We start from the raw sequence: 24,520 nt of genomic DNA, 5'->3' as shown, positions 1-24,520 counted from the left end.
TAGAGTGTTCTGCCTATGTTTTCCTCTAAGAGTTTGATAGTTTCTGGCCTTACATTTAGGTCTTTAATCCATTTTGAGTTTATTTTTTTGTATGGTGTTAGGGAGTGTTCTAATTTCATTCTTTTACATGTAGCTGTCCAATTTTCCCAACACCACTTATTGAAGAGGCTGCCTTTTCTCCATTGTACATTCTTGCCTCCTTTATCAAAGACAAGGTGACCATATGTGCATGGGTTTATCTCTGGGCTTTCTATCCTGTTCCATTGATCTATATTTCTGTTTTTGTGCCAGTACCATACTGTCTTGATTACTGTAGCTTTGTAATATAGTCTGAAGCCTGGAAGCCTGATTCCTCCAGCTCTGTTTTTCTTTCTCAAGATTGCTTTGGCTATTCGGGATCTTTTGTGTTTCAATACAAATTGTGAAATTTTTTGTTCTAGTTCTGTGAAAAATGCCAGTGGTAGTTTGATAGGGATTGCATTGAATCTGTAGATCGCTTTGGGTAGTATAGTCATTTTCACAATGTTGATTCTTCTAATCCAAGAACGTGGTATATCTCTCCATCTGTATCATCTTTAATTTCTTTCATCAGTGTCTTATAGTTTTCTGCATACAGGTCTTTTGTCTCCTTAGTTAGGTTTATTCCTAGGTATTTTATTCTTTTTGTTGCAATGGTAAATGGGAGTGTTTCCTTAATTTCTCTTTCATATTTTTCATCATTAGTGTATAGGAATACAAGAGATTTCTGTGCATTAATTTTGTATCCTGCTGCTTTACCAAATTCATTGATTAGCTCTAGCAGTTTTCTGGTAGCATTTTTAGGATTCTCTATGTATAGTATCATGTCATCTGCAAACAGTGACAGTTTTACTTCTTTTCTGATTTGGATTCCTTTTATTTTTCTTCTCTGATTGCTGTGGCTAAAACTTCCAAAACTATGTTGAATAATAGGGGTGAGAGTGGGCAACCTTGTCTTGTTCCTGACCTTCGTGGAAATGGTTTCAGTTTTTCCCCATTGAGAACAATGCTGGCTGTGGGTTTGTCATATATGGCCTTTATTATGTTGAGGTAAGTTCCTTCTATGCCTACTTTCTGGAGGGTGTATATTCTAAAGCTAAATATGAATAATTAGGGTAATCTACACCACTGTACCTCTCTACATAATGGAAAACTAAAGAGTTGGCCATATTAATTAAATCTTAGGCCAAATAAAAATGACATTGGCAAGGGCTGAGAAACTTATGACACATCTATATTTCAAATAAAATTATACACCTACAAAGATATGGTAAACCTGTCATGACTGATAATTCATTTATTTCAAGTTTATATTCTTGCTCAGAAAACCAAAAGACAAATCAGAACTGTAGTTTTTATACATTGGCTCTTGGATGTTTGGAAACTGTGGTAGGCATAAAAACACACTATTCAGGTCCCCCTCAAAAAATAAATAAATAAAGGGGGTGGGAAGAACCTTTGTGAGGTGATGGACGTGTCTATGTCTTGATGGTGTGATGGTTTCATGGCTGTAGACTTCTCCTCAAACTCCTTGAATTGTATATATTAAATGTGTACAGCTTTTTACATGTCAATCATACCTCAATGAAGTGGTTTAAAAAAGAGTGAGAGTCTGATTTGTGGAGTGTACGTCATAGACAGCATCTAGCTGCTGTACCTTCAGGATCCACCAACAGTGTTCATGCTGAGGTGATACACTGATAATCTCCGATGATGGAGCTTGGTGGGAGTACCAGAGATGGGTCATTCCCACTTAATACAGGACTCGTCTAATGGGTCATCTTTGTTCTGGGTTGCTTGACCTACATAATTTGTGAAGTACGATGAAGTGTTTATGATTTGCAAGTTTTTATACTACATCAGGACCTCTCCCATGAATTCCAGATCCACGTATCCAACTGCCAGCAGAACATCTCCACTTAAGTCGTTAATAGGCATCTCAAATTTAACGAGTCCAAAACAGCCCTCATAGTCCCCCTCAAACCTGCTCTTCCCTTTCCAATTAAAGGCAATTCAATTCTTCTAGTTGCACAGGCCAAAAACCTTGGAGTCATCCCTCACTCCTCTTTATCACACACTCCATATCTAATATGTTAGGAAATACCACGGTCTCTACCTTCAAAATATACCCAGATTGCAATCACTTCTCACCACCTCCACTGCTACTCCACTGGTCCAAGCTACCAGCATCTCTCACCTGGATTGCTGCAAAGTCTCCTAACATTTTGCTGCTGCTGCCCTTGTTCATCTTCAGTCTACCCAGCTAGTACAGGATCCAGTGAAATTGTCAGTCAGATTATACCCTTCCTCTGCTGAGAATCCTGCAAAGACCCTCCACCCCAATCAGAGTAAATAAAAGCCAAAGTTCACACCAGGACCAACAAGACCTCCCTCACTTCTTCAGGTTCATCTCCTATTCCTCTTATGCTCAGTTACGATGGCTTCCTCCCAAGCCCCTTAACTGGGACAAGCACAATCTGGTCCTTTGTAGTAGCTGTTCCCTCTGTTAGAATACTCTTTCCCAGGGACTCATGGGACTAGCTCCTTCAATCCTTCAGTTATTATCCAAGTGAATTCCTGGTAACTATATACAGGGATGGATGTTAACTAGACTTACTGTGGTGATCATTTTGCAATATATATAAATATTGAATCATTCTGTTGTATACCTGAAACTAATATACCATTATATGTCAATTATATTTCAATTAAAAAAAAAGCTCTTTAAAGAGCTTTTTCTAAATACCGTATCACTGGAAAAATAAAATCTTTTACATCAAAAAAAAAAAAAAAAGTAAATTCTGAGGGCTTCCATTGACAGCACAACCTAAATTTCAGTCTATCACTCTGATACCTCATAACCCCATTCCTTGCTTTATTTTTTTAATTGATATATAATTGAAATACATTAGTTTCAGGTGTACAGAAAGATTTGATATTTGTGTATATTGGGAAATGATCACTACAATAAGTCTAGTTAATATCCATCCCTATACATAGTTTAAAATTTTCTTCCTTGTAATGAGAACTTTTAAGATCTACTCTCCTGGGCTTCCCTGGTGGTGCAGTAGTTGAGAGTCCGCCTGCTGATGCAGGGGACACGGGTTCGTGCCTCGGCCCGGGAAGATCCCACATGCCGTGGAGCGGCTGGGCCCATGAGCCATGGCCGCTGAGCCTGCACGTCCAGAGCCTGTGCTCCGCAACGGGAAAGGCCACAGCAGTGAGAGGCCCGCGTCCCAAAAAAAAAAAAAAAAAAAAAATCTACTCTCTTAGCGACTTTCAAATATACGATACAGTATTATTAACTATAGTCACCATGCTGTACATTACATCCCTATGGCTTATTTATCTTATGGCTGGCAGTTTGCACTTTTTAACCTCTCTCACGCATTTTGCCCCCTCTCCCCAGCACCAACCCCTGCCCTGGAACTACCAATCTCTTCTCTGAATCCATGAGCTCTTTTTCTTAGATTCCACATATAAGTGAGATCTTATGGTATTTATCTTTCTCTGACTTATTTCACATTGCACAATGCCTTCAAGGTCAATCCATGTTGTCAAAAATGGCAAAAATGGGCTTCCCTGGTGGCGCAGTGGTTGGGAGTCCACCTGCCGATGCAGGGGACACGGGTTCGTGCCCCGGCCTGGGAAGATCCCACATGCCGCGGAGCGGCTGGGCCCGTGATCCATGGCCGCTGAGACTGCGCGTCCGGAGCCTGTGCTCCGCAACGGGAGAGGCCACAACAGTGAGAGGCCCGTGTACCGCAAAAAAAAAAAAAAAAAAAGGCAAGATTTCCTTATTTTTTAATGGCTGAATAATATTCCATTATGTGTGTGTATGTGTATCACAGTTTCCTTATCCATTAATCCATTGATGGACACTTAGGTTGCTTCCATACCTTGGCTATTGTAAATAATGCTGCAATGAACATGGGGGTGCATATATTTTTGAGTTAATATTTTCATTTTCTTTGGAAATACCCACAAGTGGAATTGCTGGAACATGTGATAATTCTAATTGTTTGAGGAACCCCCATACTGTTTGCCATAGTGGCTGCATCAACTGACATTCCTACAAACAGTGCACAAGGGTTCCCTTTTAAAACCCCACATCCTCGCCAACACTTGCTATTTCTTGCCTTTTCATGACAGCCATTCCAACAGGTGTGAGGTGGTATCTCGTGGTTTTGACACGTTTCCCTGACTTTGAGCACCTTTTCATGTACCTCTTGGCCATCTGTATGTCTTCTTTGGAAAAATGTCTATTCAGATCCTCTGCCCTTCCCGCTCTATTTCTGTCCTCAGCACATATCCCTAACATACTATATATAAATATTTTACTTATTTGTATCAATTTCCCCCAGCCAGAGGTAAGCTACACTAGGCAAGCAATTTTATCTAACTTGTTTACTGCAGTTTCTTTAGTATTTAGAACAGTGCCATGCACAGAGTGCACTCAAAACATATTTATTGAATGACAGAGTTTCTCAGTACAGTTTACACTATTCCAATCAAAGGAAAGAATGGGTATAAAAACAGGAGGAGAGCTACACCTAAAGAAAATTCTGACAAATAAGAGCTATAATTATAGCTTGCATTTACTATGTCTTCTCCAATCATTTATTCATAATTGTCTAATGGCATTCGTGATGAATACCTGGGTTCAACAAAAAAGGAGTGAATACGCTAAGCAAAGTTCATTTATTTTTCACGATGTTCTTCTTTTGATTTTGAGTCTTTACTCTCCTGGAGTCCTAACAGAATTGCTTCAGCCTCTAGGATAGTTGTATCTGTTGTGGCTCCCAAGAACCTAGATGTAAGTTCAAGATCTAATAGTCGCAGCCGGACTCTGGTTCCTTTCTGGTATTTCCTAAATAGTAAGAAAAAAAAATTCCATTAATCCTGAATATCACTAAATGAACAACTACTTTAAAGTAAAACCCAAATTCTAATTTTAATTTGTGTTGGCTCAAGATAACAAAATTAACACTAGTATATGAGAAATAGTTGTTTTTGACAGAAAAGTAATTTAGTTGTATCAGAATTTTCATCTTAAAGCTGCCTTCAAAGATTTTATAACCTAAATAAAAATGTATTCCAAACTGAAATTCAAACAAGTTGGTTCTTGAAACTGACATTTATTTTAATGTCAGTTATTTTTAAAGTCAAAAAGTATCAAGGGGAAAAAATGTTTTCAGAAACATTTGTCTTCTAAAATTAAAATCTTCTTTTAAAGTAAAAGAAATTTTACAAAAACAAAATGGAAAACAGTCTAAGTGCAAAGTACTTAGTACTGGGGATTGATTGAACTGTAACTAAAGTATAATGCTGGCCATAACATGCATGACGGCTCAATTTGGTCAAAAAAATTATTCAATTATTTCATAAAACCAAATGAAAACTGATACTCATTTGTCTTTCTTCCTTGATCAATTATTTTAAGAGTTTAACATCAACATTATGAAAAGGTACAGGAGAGTGAAAATATGGCTACTGAATGAAAACCACAAATCTTTAAAAATCTAAAAATATATACCTAGAGTACTCTAAGTCTTAAAATTAAAATTAAAACAATTTTATATAAACAGAAAATGAAGAAACAGAGTTCTTCACAAAAGTCACTGGAAAATGATTTTAGTAGACCATATAATGAACAATGTTTGATTAGGTATTCTGGAGGAATTTATAAGTGGTCCATCAAGTAAACATTTAGGCTATTTGGCTTTTTTTTTTTTTAAGTTATTTTTCTTTCTGGTTACAGAAGGAAATGTCCTTTTGTAAAATTTGGAAAATGATGATGTCAGTCACATTTAGTCAGTCACATATAGTCCTTCTATATGTATGTTTATGTATATATGTACATGGGTGTGTGTATCTGACGGCATAGACCTTACTTTCTGTCTCTGTTTAAAAAAATTAAAGAGATATCCTAGAATATTAAGGCATAGCTTTATATTCTTAGAAAACAGCAGTTATAGAACACATTCCATATGAATTAACCACTGGGAAAACAAGCTAGTTCACAGACAAGGTAAAGCTGAACACTATTTTCTGCATTACTTGGAGCTGTAACCTGTGTTCTAATGGAGTCTTTCATTTGTCCTTACAGCACTACTCCAGTGATTCGTTTAATCAGCTTTGATTCACGTCGACCACCTTCCCCCCCCGCCACCCCCCACACAACATTCAATTAGTTATCAAGTTTTGTTCATTTTTTAACACAGATATTTCTTGAGCTTAGCCCTTCAGATCTCATCATCCTTAGCTAAAGCTTGAGGTAGGACCTGGTCTTCCCGGAGCCCACCTTCCTAGTCTACCTCTCACGATGGTTCCGTATCTGCTCTGCTTATGTGGAAATGGCCTAACGTCCATTCCCACACACTTCTACTGCTCTGCACCTTTGCTTCTGTTGTAGCACTGCTTGGCCTTTCCTTCTAAATAAATCCTATTGATTCCTAAGTATCCAGGTAGAATGCATCAAATGCAGCTCCTGAGAGCCTCCACATTCCCCTTATCAGAATGCAGATTCTGTCACTGGAATTGCCAAGGAAGACAGAGGTTTTGCAGTCACAGACTTGGATGCAAATCTGAGTCCTGCTACTTACGAGTTGGGTAACCTTGGGTAACTTGCTTTCTCTGAACCACAATTCCCTCATCTATATAACAGACTTCGACCACTTGGCAGGTTTGCTGGGATGGTTAAATGGGATAATATTATATATTGAAAACGCATAGCCCAGTAAGTGCAAATGTCAGTGCCCTTCACTCACCTGTATTGGTTAACTGTGTAAATCTCCGATTTCTCATTAGATCGAATACTCCCCAAGATCCGGCACTGTATTTATCTCTGTATCCTTCCAGTGCCAATGCAGCAGGTCCTCAAATGTTTGTCAATAAATTAACAAGACGCTTGCTGGCAAAAGCCACCACACCGACTACCTAGGCTTTCCATTCTCTTGGCCTTAGCAGCTGTGTGGCCTGGCTCATTTACTTAACCTCTCTGAAGTTTGCCTGGCACAGTGCCTGCTGCACAGTAGTTAATAAAGTTAGTTCTCTTCTCCTTCCATTATTCATATCTGGCCTATAGACAACCATGATGAAGGGGAACAGTGACTTTTTATGAAAAGGGTTGAACATTCACAAACACTTGGGACACAATTTCTGGGCATGGTCTCACTGAAGGGGAAGCTCTTAGTGTAGATGGTTCTGTGTCATAAAATGCTAGCAATCTCCTGTTAAAAAATAAAATCAGAAATACCATGAGTGCACAGTATGCTTGGTAGTTTATGGAAAGGAGAACTTTTTTTAGGTGTAGTAGCCTTTAATAATATGAAAGTTTTGTCTTCATCTCTAAAAATTATGCAAATTCTAGAAATTATCCAGTGAGTTGGTAAAGGAGATGAAAAATGGAACTGTAGGACTTTACATGTGCTAAATGAATGAAGAATCACCCACATGTATATACCTTGCACTAAACAAAAAAAACTTCTAGAAGATTCTCTGACTTCTGCTACCTGGAAGTAGCTGTTTCTACTTTTATGGTACTTAATTTTCACTGTGCATTATTTCTATGTGTTTCTTCCCTAGCAGACTACAGGTTCGTTATGCGCAGGGCTTTAATCACATCTGCCTCTCTTACAGTACTGAGATGTATACATTTCATTTAATGTAGCCTTTTGAACAGTGGTTTTTCACTTCAGTACATCAGAAGCACCTGGGGTGCTTATTAAAAATGCAAACGAGGGAAGCAACCCCAGAGAGTGAGCTGGCAAATCTAGGTGGAACTTGGGAATTTCCCTTTTTAACAAGCTCCCCAGGTGATTTGGATGCAGTCTTCTCTGATCAGCATTTGAGAGAAATCTGGCCTAGAATTACCTTTATTGTATACAAGACACAGCATCCTACACACATACAAAGGGCCAGTAAAATGGGGACCTCTGACAGGACTTTGTGGCCACCATTAACAGCCTTTGAGGGTAACAGATGTTTCCTATAAGTGATGAAAAAGCCAACAGACTTTAGGGTGAGTAATTTAGACAGATCAAAAAAAAAAAAAAAAGGTCAGGGAATGACAATATATAATGGAGAAAGGCACCTAAGAACAGTCCCTTGAACAAAGCCTACTGACAGCGGGGGTGGGGCTGCCTCTCCCAGACACAGACTGTCCTTTCTGGGAGACCCGGGACATGGAAAGGTTAGCATAGTCCTCACTCAACAGGAATAGGAGCCATACAATTAATGTGGAGTTTATCTGTGCTTTAACTTTTCTTTTTTTTTTTAAACATCTCTATTGGGGTATAATTGCTTTACAATGGTGTGTTAGTTTCTGCTTTATAACAAAGTGAATCAGTTATACATATACATATGTTCCCATATCTCTTCCTTCTTGCGGCTCCCTCCCTCCCACCCTCCCTATCCCAACCCTCCAGGCGGTCACAAAGCACGAGCTGATCTCCCTGTGCTATGCGGCTGCTTCCCACTAGCTATCTACCTTACGTTTGTTAGTGTATATATGTCCATGCCTCTCTCTCGCCCTCGCGCTTTAACTTTGAAACACTTTATTAAAGGGAAGTAAAGAAATAACTAATGTATTTCTGAGAACTCCATTTCTGCCAATGAAACGTGAGGTGAACCTTCAGTATTGTAGTCTTCGACAATCACTTAATACTACTTAGTCTTCCCATTTGGGTTTCCACTGTTCCACATAACAAGATTTAAAATGAAAATGCCAGTAAACTCTTTCCCCAGCTTGTTCATGCAGTTCTTAAATGGTCTATTTATTCAAAGATTTGGGCCTAAGTATAAATATCCAGAAGAGGCAATGTGGTGGTCAAGACTCTAGACTCTGGAGCCAGATGGCCAGATGTGTGCTCAGCTCTATCCATAAATCTGCAACTCTGAGCTGTTACTTCATCTCTCTGTTTCAGCTTCCTCATTTGTAAAATGGGAATAATTATGCCTTCTAGGTTCCTATGAGCATGAAATGAGTTAACACCTGCCAAGCCCTTATAAATACTCAATAAATGTTAGCTACCATCATCAGTCACCACCACCACCACCACCACCACCACCATCACCATCAAAACAAACCCAGTGACACCTGATGCTCCAGCCTTGGCGTGATGGGGAGTACAAGAGCGGTCCCAGATATAATTCCAAGTAATAATTAAACCAATGAAGGATTTCTGTAGAAGGTATGTTTTTGGGGTGGGTTTTCTTTCAATAATTTGCTTTGATTCAAATCTTACTTATTTTAATGGTATAAGCATTCCTCTCTTAAAATGTATTATATAATGTATATAACATGCAATATATATAAATACATTATAAATGTCCTACAAGAAAGAAACCAATTTCTCTTGAAATGAATGCTGAATTTCCTTTGAAGATGTGAGGCAAAATAGCACTGAACAAAAGCAAGTAAAATTCAGAGAACTGCACATTTAACAGTCCACACTTCCCAGCATTAACCACAATATAACTGAAAACAAGAAAGTAGAATATATTGTCAGTCACAGTGACTTATCTATTCTAGTATTCTTTATGACAGTGGTTCAAGGAACACTGAGGATTGGGGGCCAGGTAGAGCTGTCTAATTTTACCTATCTCCTATCACTCTTCCTTAATTCTTGATGGAGTTAAGCTGTCAATGAATCTATTTTTAGCACATACTATTTCTTGGAAGGGGAAGATGATCAACTCAATAGGTTCATTATTTTTTCTTCCAAGAAGCATTTTTTAGCTTCCTTTAAAATTTACCATTTCATGCTGGAGAGGGTGTGGAGAAAAGGGAACCCTCTTGCACTGTTGGTGGGAATGTAAATTGATACAGCCTCTATGGAGAGCAGTATGGAGGTTCCTTAAAAAACTAAAAATAGAACTACCATATGACCCAGCAATCCCACTACTGGCCTATACCCTGAGAAAACCATAATTCAAAAAGAGTCATGTATCACAATATTCACTGCAGCACTATTTACAATAGCCAGGACATGGAAGCAACCTAAATGCCCATGGACAGACAAATGTATAAAGAAGCTGTGGTACACATATACAATGGAATATTACTCAGCCATAAAAAGGAATGAAATCGGGTCATTTGTAGAGACATGGATACATCTAGAGACGGTCATACAGAGTGAAGTAAGTCAGAAAGAGAAAAACAAATATTGTATATTAACGCATGTATGTGGAACCTAGAAAAATGGTACAGATGAACCGGTTTACAGGGCAGAAGTTGAGACACAGATGTAGAAAACAAACGTATGGACACCAATGGGGGAAAGCCACAGGGGGGTGGTGGTGGTGGTGTGATGAATTGGGGGATTGGGATTGACATGTATACACTGATGTGTATAAAATTGATGACTAATAAGAACCTGCTGTATAAAATAAATAAATAAAATTCAAAAATTAAGGAAAAAAATTTACCGTTTCAATAGCAGACTTAACTTCTAACCTAATCAACCATCCCCTTTCTTTATATACCAGACACTATCTCCTCTATGTCTTCTTTCTATAATGAGGTTTTATTATTTAAAAATTTTAATTAGTTTTTCCTCATTCCTTTGATTACATCAATGGACTCTTCCTTCTAAAAATGCACAAATACCCATAATTTTGCTACAATTTTAAGAGGTTCACAGGTTACCTGAAGGTCATCTACAGACTATAAGATTAAAAAGTTTTGTGCTAGATTTTAAGTCTGTTAATATTTCTTGAGGTAAAAGAAATGGGTTCTCATTCCATCTACACAACAACATGGCCTTGTGATAATTATACCTGTTGTTTAATTCCCAATGTGTTTCTTAATGAAACCTAGGACTTCAATGAACAAGCTCACTGGGCCACTGCTCACAGCCACACAGTTGGTAAGCGGTAGACCCAGCCTCTACCACAGCCTCATTTTCTAATGGATATAAGACAAAAGTCCATGGCATATGTAGAGAAGGAATTTTTCTTTCATTACCCTGGTCACTTCCTTAAGTTTAAAACTATTAGGAATGAATAAGGACAGGTGTTAAAAAGAAAATTAGGTCCACAGAAGCATATTTTCACTTTAAAAAATATGGAAAAGGGGGGTAAGGGGGGGAGGGATAAATTAGGAATTTGGGATTAGCAGATGCAAACTACAGTATGTAAAATAAATAAACAAGGTCCTGCTGTATAGCACAGGGAACTATATTCAATGCCTTGTAATAAACTATAATGGAAAAGAATATGAAAAAGAATATATATACATGTATAACTAGATCACTTTGCTGTATACCAGAAACTAATACAACACTGTAAATTAACTATACTTCAATTAAAAAATAAATAATAAATAAAATAAACATGGAATAAAAAGATAAATCAATAAAATGTATCCAACAAAGGAACAGGCTTTAGATGACTCTTAAGAAGCTGAATGGGTCCCACCATCTTGAATATTTATACCATAAATGTTTGTTTATAGCAAATAATTATACCAAAATGTGTTGGAAATGTTCAGAAGTACTGTATGGCAATGATCAGGTTGCCATTTAGTAGGGGTGGATGGGATGGAGACATTCTGTAATGCACAGAACTCTTTCATACAACAGAGTTGTCCTGCATCTGTGATAGACATTGATGTGGGTGAAAAACCTGCTTATAATTATCTAAGCCTAAAACTCTGTCTGCTAAATATAAAGAGTTGGTTTTTTAAAAATAAGAGTTTAGGGCTTCCCTGGTGGCGCAGTGGTTAGGAACTCGCCTGCCAATGCAGGGGACACGAGTTCGAACCCTGGTCCGGGAGGATACCACATGCTGCGGAGCAACTAAGCCTGCAAGCCACAACTACTGAGCCTGCGTGCCTAGAGCCCGTGCTCCACAAAAGGAGAGGCCACTGCAATGAGAAGCCTGTGCACCGCAACAAAGACCCAATGCATCCAAAAATAAATAATAAATAAATTAATTTAAAAAATAAAGGTTTAAGTATACACTAAATTTCCAAGAATGTGATTACTGTGTAAATTAATGGAAGACTGACTTTATCCACAATGTTAGCAAGAGTTGCTCACTATTTCAGAAAATCACACTGCCATAACAACACCACCATTTCATTTTTGTGTCTTGCTACATGGGCTAAATGTACCTTCTTTACAGCTTAAACTTTGGCTTATTGTTTGCATTGGGAGGAGATCCATCTCCTCCACACCTGCTATTTAAAAGTATATGATTTACCTTCTCACCTTTCAATGAAATGCATTGATAAAAACTTAACTAAAATATCAATAATACCAAAACACCACTGCCCAACATAACTTTCTGTAATGACAGAAACATTCCATATAAGGTGATCATTGAGCACTTGAAATATGACTAATGTGAGTGAGGAACCAAAATTTTAAATTTTATTTAATTTGAATTAAATTTAAATAGCCATTTAGTGCAGTTGTAGACAATTTCAAATTGACAATAAAAATAGTAAGCATATTTGCCCTACAATACATAACACTGGAAGAAAGGCTAGCTTTACAGGAAAAATAGAACTCTGAAATAATTTGTTATAATAAATAGCTATTACTAATTAGATTCCAGCAATAATAAACCATCAGATCCATGTTTGCCATTCCTAACTCGTCAAATGTTTCTTTCCTTTCTGTTATTTTTTGTATTTTTCCTCAAATCTGTGTGACACTGTACTAGACACATAGCAACTGAACTGTCTTTTAGATATTTAGAGGTTAAAACAAAATTCTCTGTAAAGATAGCTTCTTCCATGTTACAGATAGAAAATTAAGATACATGGAAGTCACTTGCCAACATCACAAAGCTGTATAAGAGGATTCACAGATTTTTTTTCTCCTCTTCCTTTTCTTAAGTTCTCAGTTACCTCTGACTTCTTGAAAGAACTGTAAACTTAATCCCTTTAGGAGTGATAAGAAGTTACCACTTCATATGGTCTCATAATGTCTTCCCTTTGAAATAAAATGTAAACCATGTTGCTGCCACCCAATTCATTGTTTTAACTGTTCCCCACTAGAAAAATGGTTACTTTCAGTGGTAACAAATAATAAATTATCAGAAAAAAGTCTCCATGGCTTAATGCAAGGTTGTCTATTTTTTATACCTTTTTTAATTAGAAAAAAAAACTTTGGATATTAGTTTTTCAGAAATGCTGTATTTCATATTATAAAACATTGAATACTGTTGTCTTGAAAGCAAATAGGATGTCTCCAGTAAGCATGTTCAAAATGAAAATAGCCTGTGTTTTCACTGCTTGGCGTGTTTCTTTAACTTCAAGTGCTTGCCTCCGACTGATCTTTGTGAACTCCAGCCTAAATGGACTCAATGCCAGCCTTCACCATCACTGCTCTCTTCCACTGCGCATTTTCGCAGACCATATGCTGCAGTAAATGAGCCTGCATGTCTGAGCTGTTTAGGAAAAGGGCAATTAAATCTGGTTTTGCATTTCTGTATTAAGGACATGGTTTAAAGACTTTCCTTTGGAGAGGTTTTTGACATTCTTTCCACAGACATTCTTTAACATCTGTCAGTGCATGCTGGTGACGGTTCTCGTAGACTTAAAATAGAGACAGTCTCTCTGACTAGTTCTTTGATATACATATATTAAATAATACAAAGCCGACAAATACAAGGCTTGGATTGAACCTCAGTATCCAAAGAGAATCTTGTAAGGAGTTCTGACTTTGCTAGTCAATTTAGCTGTCTTGCTGTAATCATACATCTCAGAGGTTTTAAAAATAGTTCTCTTGAAATCATTAACCATCTATGTTTTCATCCCAGTAAGTTAAAATAGTTTAGAACTTTTTCTGATTTTCTTACAATTCGTTAAAGTTTTAAGACTTTAGAAGTAAAATTTTGTTTTCTGAAGAGAGAAAGCTACAATGTTTCTAATGGTTCAATTACCAGCTATTTGTCTTTTCTAATTCATACAAATGTTCACAGTAATGCTGATCTCTGTATTAAGCCCATACTTTGTCCGCGTGTGTGCGTGTGTGTGAGAGGGAGAGTATTTGCATGTGAGCATGAGGGAATACATGTACTTTGTTCTTTAAATGAACTGTCTGGGCATCAATTTCCTCAGTTTTGAAAAGCACAATGTTAGAAGAGACCTAAGGTCTTTTGCAGTTCTATGATTTTATTCTACTTTTACACAATTTTAAGTGTTTGAAAACAGATATAGTATAGAGAGCTATTAAGTGAAAAATTGATTAAATATACATACAAAATGCAAAATTTTAAGACTTTTTATTAAATATATAAAATATTATTATAGTCTTAAATATTCAATTAACAAGAACTTTTATATGCAGACTCTGTGGTGTATTTCAGATTTGTCTCCCTTTTTCAAAGTACCATCACTGTGTTTCCTTGACAGTGTTTCTAGTCTATTGCTTCTTTCTGTTCAATCTGTAAGATGCCTGTCAAGACTGACTCACCACATACTATCTATTCTGTCTCATCAAGCACAGCACCATGGTTAACAAAATAAAGGTAGAGAGTGCTCATAAAGTTCTGCAGCTCTCCAATAATTCAACTCATTAAAATTGAAAATGTTCATAATACTAAAATGCATTTCCTCAAATTGCTATCATCATGGATAAGAATTTTAATCTTTTTCTGCCACTCTACTATAAATGTATGATTTTGTTTTTCCCTTAAACCAAATTCTTTTTAACCTTGCCCTGCCAGTTAAGTATTTTGTTCCACAAACAGAAGTTTTGTCTCTTGTTCAAACATTGATTTGTTTTATGAAATGTGAAAATGGAACATTTTTAAATGTCCAATAAATTTCACTTTTTAATAATGTGGAATATAAATATAATGTAATATATTACATATAGCATCAATAATGATAGTTATAACTTTATTCTTACAGTTAACAAAATAAGATGTGTCAAGAAATTAGGGAAAGGAAAACCCTATAACCTAATAACTATATCAACTCTATATTTATTTTTTAAAAAACCAAAATGTTTGTTGCTGGTCAGAATATACATATATAATAAAAAAGAATATACACACATTTATATTTAGAGGGGCCAAAAACTCCAAAGGAAACATAAGGAATAAATGCTTTCAGGCACCTGAGATACGCTGATGACTAACATTAGATCAGAGTTGGAGCCAGAATTACAGCATCTAAGCAAAGGATACATTTTGTGGTATACAAGTTTTGTTTTATGAGAAAAGAAAATATACACATTTATTGCCAGAGATAAGTTTTGTCAGTGTAGAACAGAGGAAGGAATATGGGCTTTAAAAAGTTATAGAGGAGTGGAGTCAAGATAGCAGACTAGGAGGACGCAGAATTCGTGTCTCCGCACAACTAGGGCACCTACCAGGCACCAGTGGGGGACCACGGACACCTAAGGAGATGGGAGGAACCCCTAGCGACTGGGTAGGATGTGGGGAGTGGGGGGGCGGAGTGGGAGGGAGGAGAAGTGTAGGCTGGACGGGAGTGGTGCCCTGAGGCGCGGCTGGGGGAGGAGAAGGAATCCCACGCCCAAAGGGGGAAACTGGGGGACCATTGGGAGGGCAAAGGATCAAAAGGGAGCATGGCCAGGCTTCCCCCACTCACTTCGGCCCCCAGGAGCCTGCTGAGATCCCCGGCCTGACCCTCTGTCCACTGAGGCCCCCTCCAGCTGTGCGGGTCCTGAGGGAGTGTGAAGGAGGGAAGGGGGAGCAAAAGTAAAGGTCTGACCTACCGACCGGCACCCCTGAAGGGTGGTTGGAGGAAGGGAGTTCCTACACCCAGCGGGACCCACCCACGGTTAGGGGTCCAAAAGGGGAGACCATGGGGGAGACAGTAGGTGGGGGGCAGGGAGGAACAGAAGGAAACACGGCCAGGGCTTTCCCTGTCCACTTAGGCACCGGGGAGCCTGTTGGGCTCCAAGGCCTAATCCTCTGCCCTCAGAGCCTCCCTCCTGCTGTGCAGAGCCCAAGCCCCACCCCTACACCCCAACCCAGGGCCCTACCTCTACACTCGGAGACACCCTCTGAGACACCCTCCAATGGCTCTGGGCCTAAACCCTACCCACACACCCTCACCCAGGGCCTTCCCTCCAAACTCCAGAACTCCACACTATGGAGGCCCCCCTTTGGACGTGCTGCCTCTCCCCTTCCGCATAGGTCTTAAGCAGAGGCCCCACCCCACGCTCAAACGTCAACCCCACCCCCACCTAGGCCCCACCCCACCCTAAACCCCGCCCCTGCCTAAGAGCCAACCCCACCTAAACTCTGCCCCCCAGAGCCAAGGCCCTTTTTTTTTTTTCTGTTGTGGTTTTGTTTACCTTGTTGCAGTTGTTTCAATTATATTTTTATTTTTCCTAATATATTTTTTATCTTTCTAATTTTATTTTATTTTTTATTCTTTGTTATTGTACTGCTCCTTTTTTCTTTTTTTTTTTGCCACACTACATGGCATGCGGGAACTTGGTTCCCAGGCCAGAGGTTGGGCCCGAGCTCCTGTGGTGGGACACCAAGTCCAAACCACTGGACTATCAGAGAACCTCAGACCCCAGGGAATATCCATCAGAATGAGGCCTCCCAGCGGTCCTCATCTCACCACCAAGACCCGACTCTATCCAACTGCCTGAAAACTCCACTGCTGGATGCCTCAGGCCAAACAACCACTAAGACAGGTATACAGCCCCACCCATCAAAAAAAAAAAAAAAAAAAGCGACAAAAAAATATGTTACAGACGAACAGCAAGGTAAAAACCTACAAGACCAAATAAATGAAGATGAAATAGGCAACCTATGTGAAAAAGAATTCAGAGTAATGATAATAAAGATGATCCAAAATCTTGGAAACAGAATGGAGAAAATACAAGAAACGTTTAACAAGGATCTAGAAGAAGTAAAGAGTAAACAAACAGTGATGAACAACACAGTAACTGAAATTAAAAATACTCGGAAAGGAATCAATAGCAGAATAACTGAGGCAGAAGAATGGATAAGTGAGCTGGAAGATAAAATGGTGGAAATAACTGCTGGAGAGCAAAATAAAGAAAAAAGAATGGAAAGAATTGAGGACAGTCTCAGAGACCTCTGGGACAACATTAAATGCACCAATATTCGAATTATAGGGGTCCCAGAAGAAGAAGAGAAAAAGAAAGGGTTTGAGAAAATATTTGAAGAGATTATAGTCGAAAAATTCCCTAACATGGAAAGGAAAGAGTCGATCAAGTCCAGGAAGTGCAGAGAGTCCTTTACAGGATAAACCCAAAGAGAAACACGCCAAGGCACATATTAATTAAGCTATCAAAAATTAAATACAAAGAAAAAATATTAAAAGCAGCAAGGGAAAAGCAACAAATTACCTACAAGGGAACCCCCATAAGGTTAACAGCTGATCTTTCAGCAGAAACTCTGTAAGCCAGAAGGGAGTGGCAGGACATATTTAAAGTGATGAAAGGGAAAAACCTACAACCAATATTCTCTACCCAGCAAGGATTTCATTCAGATTCGATGGAGAAATCAAAAGCTTTACAGGCAGCAAAAACTACGAGAACTCAGCACCCCCAAACCAGCTTTACAACAAATGCTAAAGGAACTTCTCTAAGTGGGAAACACAAGAGAAGGAAAAGATCTACAAAAACCAAACCAAATCAATTAAGAAAATGGTAATAGGAACATACATGTCAATAATTACCTTGAATGTAAATGGATTAACTGTTCCAACCAAAAGACATAGACTGGCTGAATGGATAAAAAAATAAGACCCTTATATACGCTGTCTACAAGAAACCCACTTCAGGCCTAGGGACACATACAGGCTGAAAGTGAGGGGATGGAAAAAGATATTCCATGCAAATGGAAATCACAAGAAAGCTGGAGTAGCAATACTCATATCAGATAAAATAGGCTTTAAAATAAAGACTGTTACAAGACATAAGGAAGGACACTGCATAATGATCAAGGGATCAATCCAAGAAGAAGACATAACAATTATAAATATTTATGCACCCAACATAGGAGCACCTCAATACATAAAGCAAATGCTAACAGCCATAAAAGGAGAAATCGACAGTAACACAATAGTAGTGGGGGACTGGAACATCCCACTTACACCAATAGACAGATCATCCAGTTAGAAAATAAACACAAGCTTTAAATGACAGAACAGACCAGAGAGACTTAATTGATATTTTTAGGACATTCCACCCAAAAGCTCAAGAAAACACTTTCTTCTCAAGTGCACATGGAACGTTCTCCAGAATAGATGACATTTTGGGTCACAAATCAAGGCTTGGAAAATTTAAGAAAACTGAAATCGTATCAAGCATCTTTTCCAACAACAATGCTATGAGATTAGAAATGAATTACAGGAAAAAAACAGTAAAAAACACAAATAAATGGAGGCTAAACAGTGCATTGCTGAATAACCAAGAGTTCACTGAAGAAATCAAAGAAGAAATTAAAAAATACCTAGAAACAAATGACAGTGAAAACCAGACAATCTAAAATCTATGGGACGCAGCAAAAGCAGTTCTAAAAGGGAAGTTCATAGAAATTCAAGCTCACCTCAAGAAACAAGAAAAGCTTCAAATAAACAATCTAAACTTACACCTAAAGCAACTAGAAAAAGAAGAACAAAGAAAACGCAAAGTTAGTACAAGGAAAGAAATCATAAAGATCAGAGCAGAGATAAATGAAATAGAAATGAAGAAAACACGAGCAAAGATCAATAAAACTAAAAGTTGGTTCTTTGAGAAGATAAACAAAATTGATAAACCTTTAGCCAGACTCATCAATAAAAAAAGGAAGAGGACTCAAATCAGTAAAATTAGAAATGAAAAAGGAAAGATTACAACTGACACTGCAGAAATACAAAAGATCATATAGGACTACTACAAGCAACTGTATGCCAATAAAATAGTCAACCTGGAAGAAATGGACAAATTCTTGGAAAAGTACAATCTTCCAAGACTGAACCAGGAAGAATTAGAAAATATAAACAAATCAATCACAGGTAATGAAATCGAAACTGTAATTAAAAATATTCCAACAAACAAAAGTCCAGGACCAGATGGTTTCACAGGCGAATTCTTTCAAACGTTTGGAGAAGAGTTAACATCTATCCTTCTGAAACTCTTCCAAAATATTGTGGAGGGAGAAACACTCCCAAATTTACTCTATGAGGCCACCATCAGCCTGATACCAAAACCACACAAAGATAACACAAAAAAAGAAAATTATACACCAATATCACTGATGAAAAGAGATGCAAAAATCCTCAACAAAATATTAGCAAACAGAATCCAACAACATATTAAAAGGATCATACACCACGATCAAGTGGGATTTATCCCAGGGATGCAAGTATTCTTCAATAAATGCAAAACAATGTGATACACCATATTAGCAAATTAAAGAATAAAAACCATATGATCATCTCAATAGATGCAGAAAAAGCTTTTGACAAAATTAAACACCCATTTATGATAAAAGCTCTACAGAAAGTGAGCATAGAGGGAACCTACCTCAACATAATAAAAGCCATATACGACAAATGCAAGCCAACATCATTCTCAATGGTGAAAAACTGAAAGCATTTCCTCTAAGATCAGGAAAAAGACAAGGATGTCCACTCTCACCACTATTATTCAACATAGTATTGGAAGTCCTAGCCACAGCAATTAGAGAAGAAAAAGAAATAAAAGGAATACAAATTGGAAAGGAAGAAGTAAAACTGTCACCTTTTGCCAGTGACATGATACTGTACATAGAAAATCTTAAAAGATGCCACCAGAAAACTACTAGAACTAATCAATGAATTTAGTAAGGTTGCAGGATACAAACAAAATTAATGCACAGAAATCTCTTGCATTCCTATATACTAACAACGAAAGATCAGAAAGAGAAATTAAGGAAACAATCCCATTTACCATTGCAATAAAAAGAATGAAATACCTAGGAATAAACCTACCTAAGGAGGCAAAAGACCTGTATTCAGGGCTCCCCTGGTGGCGCAGTGGTTGAGAGTCCACCTGCCGATGCAGGGGACATGGGTTCGTGCCCCAGTCCGGGAAGATCCCACATGCCACGGAGCAGCTAGGCCTGTGAGCCATGGTCACTGAGCCTACACGTCCGGAGCCTGTGCTCCGCAACGGAAGAGGTCACAACAGGGAGAGGCCCGCATACCGCAAAAAAAAAAAAAAAAAAAAAAAGACCTGTATTCAGAAAAGTATAAAACATTGATGAAAGAAATCAAAGATAACATAAACAGATGGAGAGATATACCATGTTCCTGGATTGGAAGAATCAACATTGTGAAAATGACTATGCTACCCAAAGCAATCTACAGATTCAATGCAATCCCTATCAAATTACCAATGGCATTTTTCACAGAACTAGAAGAAGAAATGTTACAATTTGTATGGAAACACAAAAGGCCCCAAATAGCCAAAGCAATCTTAAGAAAGAAAAACGGAGCTGGAGGAATCAGGCTCCCAGACTTTAGACTACACTACAAAGCTACAGTAATCAAGACAGTATGGTACTGGCACAAAAACAGCAATATAGATCAATGGTACAGGATAGAAAGCCCAGAGATAAACCCATGCACATATGGTCACCTTATCTTTGACAAAGGAAGCAAGAATATACAATGGAGGAAAGGCAGCCTCTTCAATAGGTAGTGCTGGGAAAACTGGACAGCTAAATGTAAAAGAATGAAATTAGAACACTCCCTAAACTCAAAATGGATTAAAGACCTAAATGTGACACTGGACACTATAAAACTCTTAGAGGAAAACATAGGCAGAACACTCTTTGACATAAATCACAGCAAGATCCTTTTTGACCCACCTCCTAGAGTAAGGGAAATAAAAACAAAAATAAACAAATGGGACCTAATGAAACTTAAGAGCTTTTGCACAGCAAAGGAAACTATAAAGAAGATGAAAAGACAACCCTCAAAACGGGAGAAAATATTTGCAAACAAAGCAACTGACAAAGGATTAATCTCCAAAATATACAAGCAGCTCATGCAGCTCAGTATCAAAAAAACAAACAACCCAATCCTAAAATGGGCAGAAGACCTAAATAGACATTTCTCCAAAGAAGATATACAGATTGCCAACAAACACATGAAAGGATGCTCAATGTCACTAATCATTAGAGAAATGCAAATCAAAACTACAATGAATTATCACTTCTCACCGGTCAGAATGGCCACCATCAAAAAATCTACAAATAATAAATGCTGGAGAGCGTGTGGAGAAAAGGGAACCCTCTTGCACTGTTGGTGGGAATGTAAATTGACACAGCCACTATGGAGAACAGTATGGAGGTTCCTTAAAAAACGAAAAACAGAACTATGATACGACCCAGCAATCCCACTACTGGGCATATACCCTGAGAAAACCATAATTTAAAAAGAGTCATGTACCACAATGTTCATTGCAGCACTATTTACAATAGCCAGGACATGAAAGCAACCTAAGTGTCCATCAACATATGAATTGATGAAGAAGATGTGGCACATATATACAATGGAATATTACTCAGCCATAAAAAGGAATGAAATTGAGTTATCTGTAGAGAAGTGGATGGATCTAGAATCTGTCACAGAGTGAAGTAAGTCAGAAAGAGAAAAACAAATACCGTATGCTAACGCATATACATGGAATCTAAAAAAGCGGTACTGATGAACCTAGTGGCAGGGGAGGAATGAAGATGCAGACTTAGAGAATGGACTTGAAGGCACATGGGGGAAAGGGAAGCTGGGATGAAGTGAGAGAGTAGCACTGACATATATACACTACAAATGTAAAATAGATAGCTAGTGGGAAGCAGCTGCATAGCACAAGGAGATCAACTCGATGCTCTGTGATGACCTAGAGGGATGAGATAGGGAGGGTGGGGGGGAGGCTCAAGAGGGAGGGGATATGGGGATATGTGTATACATATAGTTGATTCTCTTTATTGTATAGAGGAAACTAACGCAGCAGTGTGGAGCATTTATACTCCAATAAAGATGTGAATTAAAAAAAGTTATAGAAAGGTCTAGATTTGACTGTGACTGAGTACAAGAAACTTACCTCGTATGGACTGTTTACTTATCTGTAAAGCGATACGTAACACCTGGCAAGGCTGCTTTGATGCCTAACACATTATAAGGTATGGAGAGTGCCTGTCACATATATACGAACTCAGTAAATAGTAGCTATTATGAAATTCACTACGTTGATACTTACATAAAGTATAATAGATAAGATAACTGAAAGGATAGTAACTTCAAATATAATTTTATTAAAGATAACTAGAATACTGTTCAAATGGATAAGTCTGACAGCAACCTTCAATATATATAAAAGAAAGAAAAGGAAAACGAAACTCATTGAAGGCGTTCTTTAAGTCTGAATTTGGGGCTGAGGGAGGAGGGTAATAAAATCCAGGGGTTACTTAATAAGGACAGACTTGGTGAGTCTGCAGGGAGTCAGAGCTGAGAGGCAAAACACAATCAATTACCTATGGAAGCTTTTTACAGTGTTTTCTTTTTTAAAAAATACTGATGCCTGGAGTCCAACCCAGACCTACTCCCTCAAAATCAATAGGGTAGAGCTGGAGATTCATGCATATTTGGGGAAAAACTCCTCAAATGGGTCTTGTTCAAAAAGTATTGGTTAAAGTGTTCATAAGTTACATTCTCTGAGTCTCTGTCTCAATCAAACTCCAAATGAATGGTTCATGGCAGTTTGGGGGCCAAGCTGAGTCCTGCTCAATTCAAGCTTTAATTTCCCTAACACGTGCATGCAGTACAGACGTTATACAGAAGGTCAAAGTTAGAACTGCACATTTTAAATATCAAATGTGAGATGAGCAAAGTTGTTTTTCTATTATGAAAACTGAAGAGATTAATATGTATTTCCATCTATACAAAGGGCTGGATCATTTTAGGTTGGCCATATAAAGATTATTGCAGTTAAGGATATATTTTCATGACCAAAAGATTTTCAAAATCACTTCCATGGCACTTGAACACCTAACACTTGCTGGCATATACGACAACTGTCAAATTTAGCTTCAAAATTATCTTATGGCAGATGTCATCTCCTGATCCCATCCCTAAAATGTCCTTAATAATGTCCTTCAATGGCAGAAACTCTGTCTCCAGATTCCTAGCTCCTGTAGTTTTGCCTACATTAAGAGAACAGAGGACTTCTAAATTCACTGTTACCAACCCATTTTCAGAGTTTCCTTTTTTCTTTTAATCTTGTTTCTGTCTCTCTGAATTAGTTACTTATTAAATAAGCATTACTGAATTTTCAACAAACACCTGCTCAACTGGGGTAAGGGGGTACCAACAAGAAAGGGAGAAACTATCCTGCTCCCTCCCAACCTATGGAGGCAAAAATGGAGTGAAAACCCATTTTCCATCAATTCCCTCGGTGGGAGGTAGGACTACTTTAGCAGGTCAGTCCTGATTTCTGTGCCCTTTCAATAAGACATAAGACTTTACCAGATGTCTTTTGGAAAGCCAAATACTTAAGAGATTGTTATCTCAGTAGCCTCTGTGGGCTGGCAAGAGTCAGAGAGAGAAAAACCTTTCATAAAAGAATCAAATACATGCCTGCAGATTTCATGTAATCCAGAGTGCTTCAAACAGCCTCCTCTGTAGAACGAGACTCAGTGTCTGGGGTTGGTGGGGGAGGGTGGCGGTTAGGGATGGGGTAGTGGAAGCAGGGAATGGAGCACAAAGACTCCTATCACATGCTGACAAGGTTGAAGTCAGGGTGGTTTTAAGAGAGACCCTTAGGGCTTGGAATAGAGCTTGTGACTTGGCACTTTACAGTTCCGGGCTGATATTTGTCATCTGCACACCCAAATCTGGGTATATGCATTAAACACTCTGGTTCATACCCTTTTAAAACTGAGGGCAATGAAGCCTAGAGAAATTCTGTGAAATTAAAAATAAAACAGAAAACTGACTACATACATTCAGAAAAGCAAGTTGTTTACAGGCATTTCACGTGATAAGGTGCTTTTAGATCGCTGAAAGCTCAATAAGAGTCACCAATGCGATTTTGTTCCCCCCCAAAGTTAATGTAATTTAGGCTGAATTAGTACAAGTATATATTCCACATTTCCCACGTGATAATCCCAATCTCCTTGCACTTTTCTAACCACTCTAGGGAATTGTCACCTGTTTGGAAAGAAGACAGTGAAAGAATTTTGTATTATGTGAATGAAAAATTAAGGGAAGGAGAGCAGTTAACAGGTTGAAAAAAAAAGTTGAAAAAGGACCTTATACCTGTCAGAAGAATTTGAAAGGCAAGGATTAGATAATGATATTATTAAAGAGGTCACAATATTTATTTTGTGCATCTACTTTGTATGCCTCCAAAAAGCAGAAATAAGAAAAATGGTTAGAAGTTACAGAATGGCAGATTTAGCAGATTTCAGCTTAATATGAGGAAGAACTTCTAACAGAGTTGGCTGGAAGAGGAACTGGGTGTTTTGTGCATTAATGGAGGAAATCACAGGGAATTTTCAAGACGGA

General features: G+C 38.1%; 1 protein-coding gene across 3 annotated transcripts in view; it reads right to left on the bottom strand.

Moving 5' to 3' along the window:
• The window catches only part of TPD52 (tumor protein D52), a 311,826-nt gene that overhangs the window by 85,617 nt on the left and 201,689 nt on the right, over nucleotides 1-24,520 (bottom strand). For 2 of the 3 annotated variants that reach the window (XM_067712006.1, XM_067712001.1), the window contains exon 3: nucleotides 4,470-4,888. The exons of the other annotated variant lie outside the window; for it this stretch is intronic. In XM_067712006.1, coding sequence (XP_067568107.1) covers nucleotides 4,720-4,888 — 169 coding nt within the window. In that variant the 3' untranslated portion in view covers nucleotides 4,470-4,719. Of the gene's footprint in view, nucleotides 1-4,469; nucleotides 4,889-24,520 lie in introns of those variants that run through there. 3 annotated transcript variants of the gene reach the window in all.

This window comes from Pseudorca crassidens, chromosome 17 (assembly GCF_039906515.1).
Source record: "Pseudorca crassidens isolate mPseCra1 chromosome 17, mPseCra1.hap1, whole genome shotgun sequence".
Lineage (NCBI taxonomy): Eukaryota > Metazoa > Chordata > Mammalia > Artiodactyla > Delphinidae > Pseudorca > Pseudorca crassidens.
Note: the sequence above shows the minus strand (reverse complement) of the source record. Positions and strands in the feature narration are given on the sequence as shown.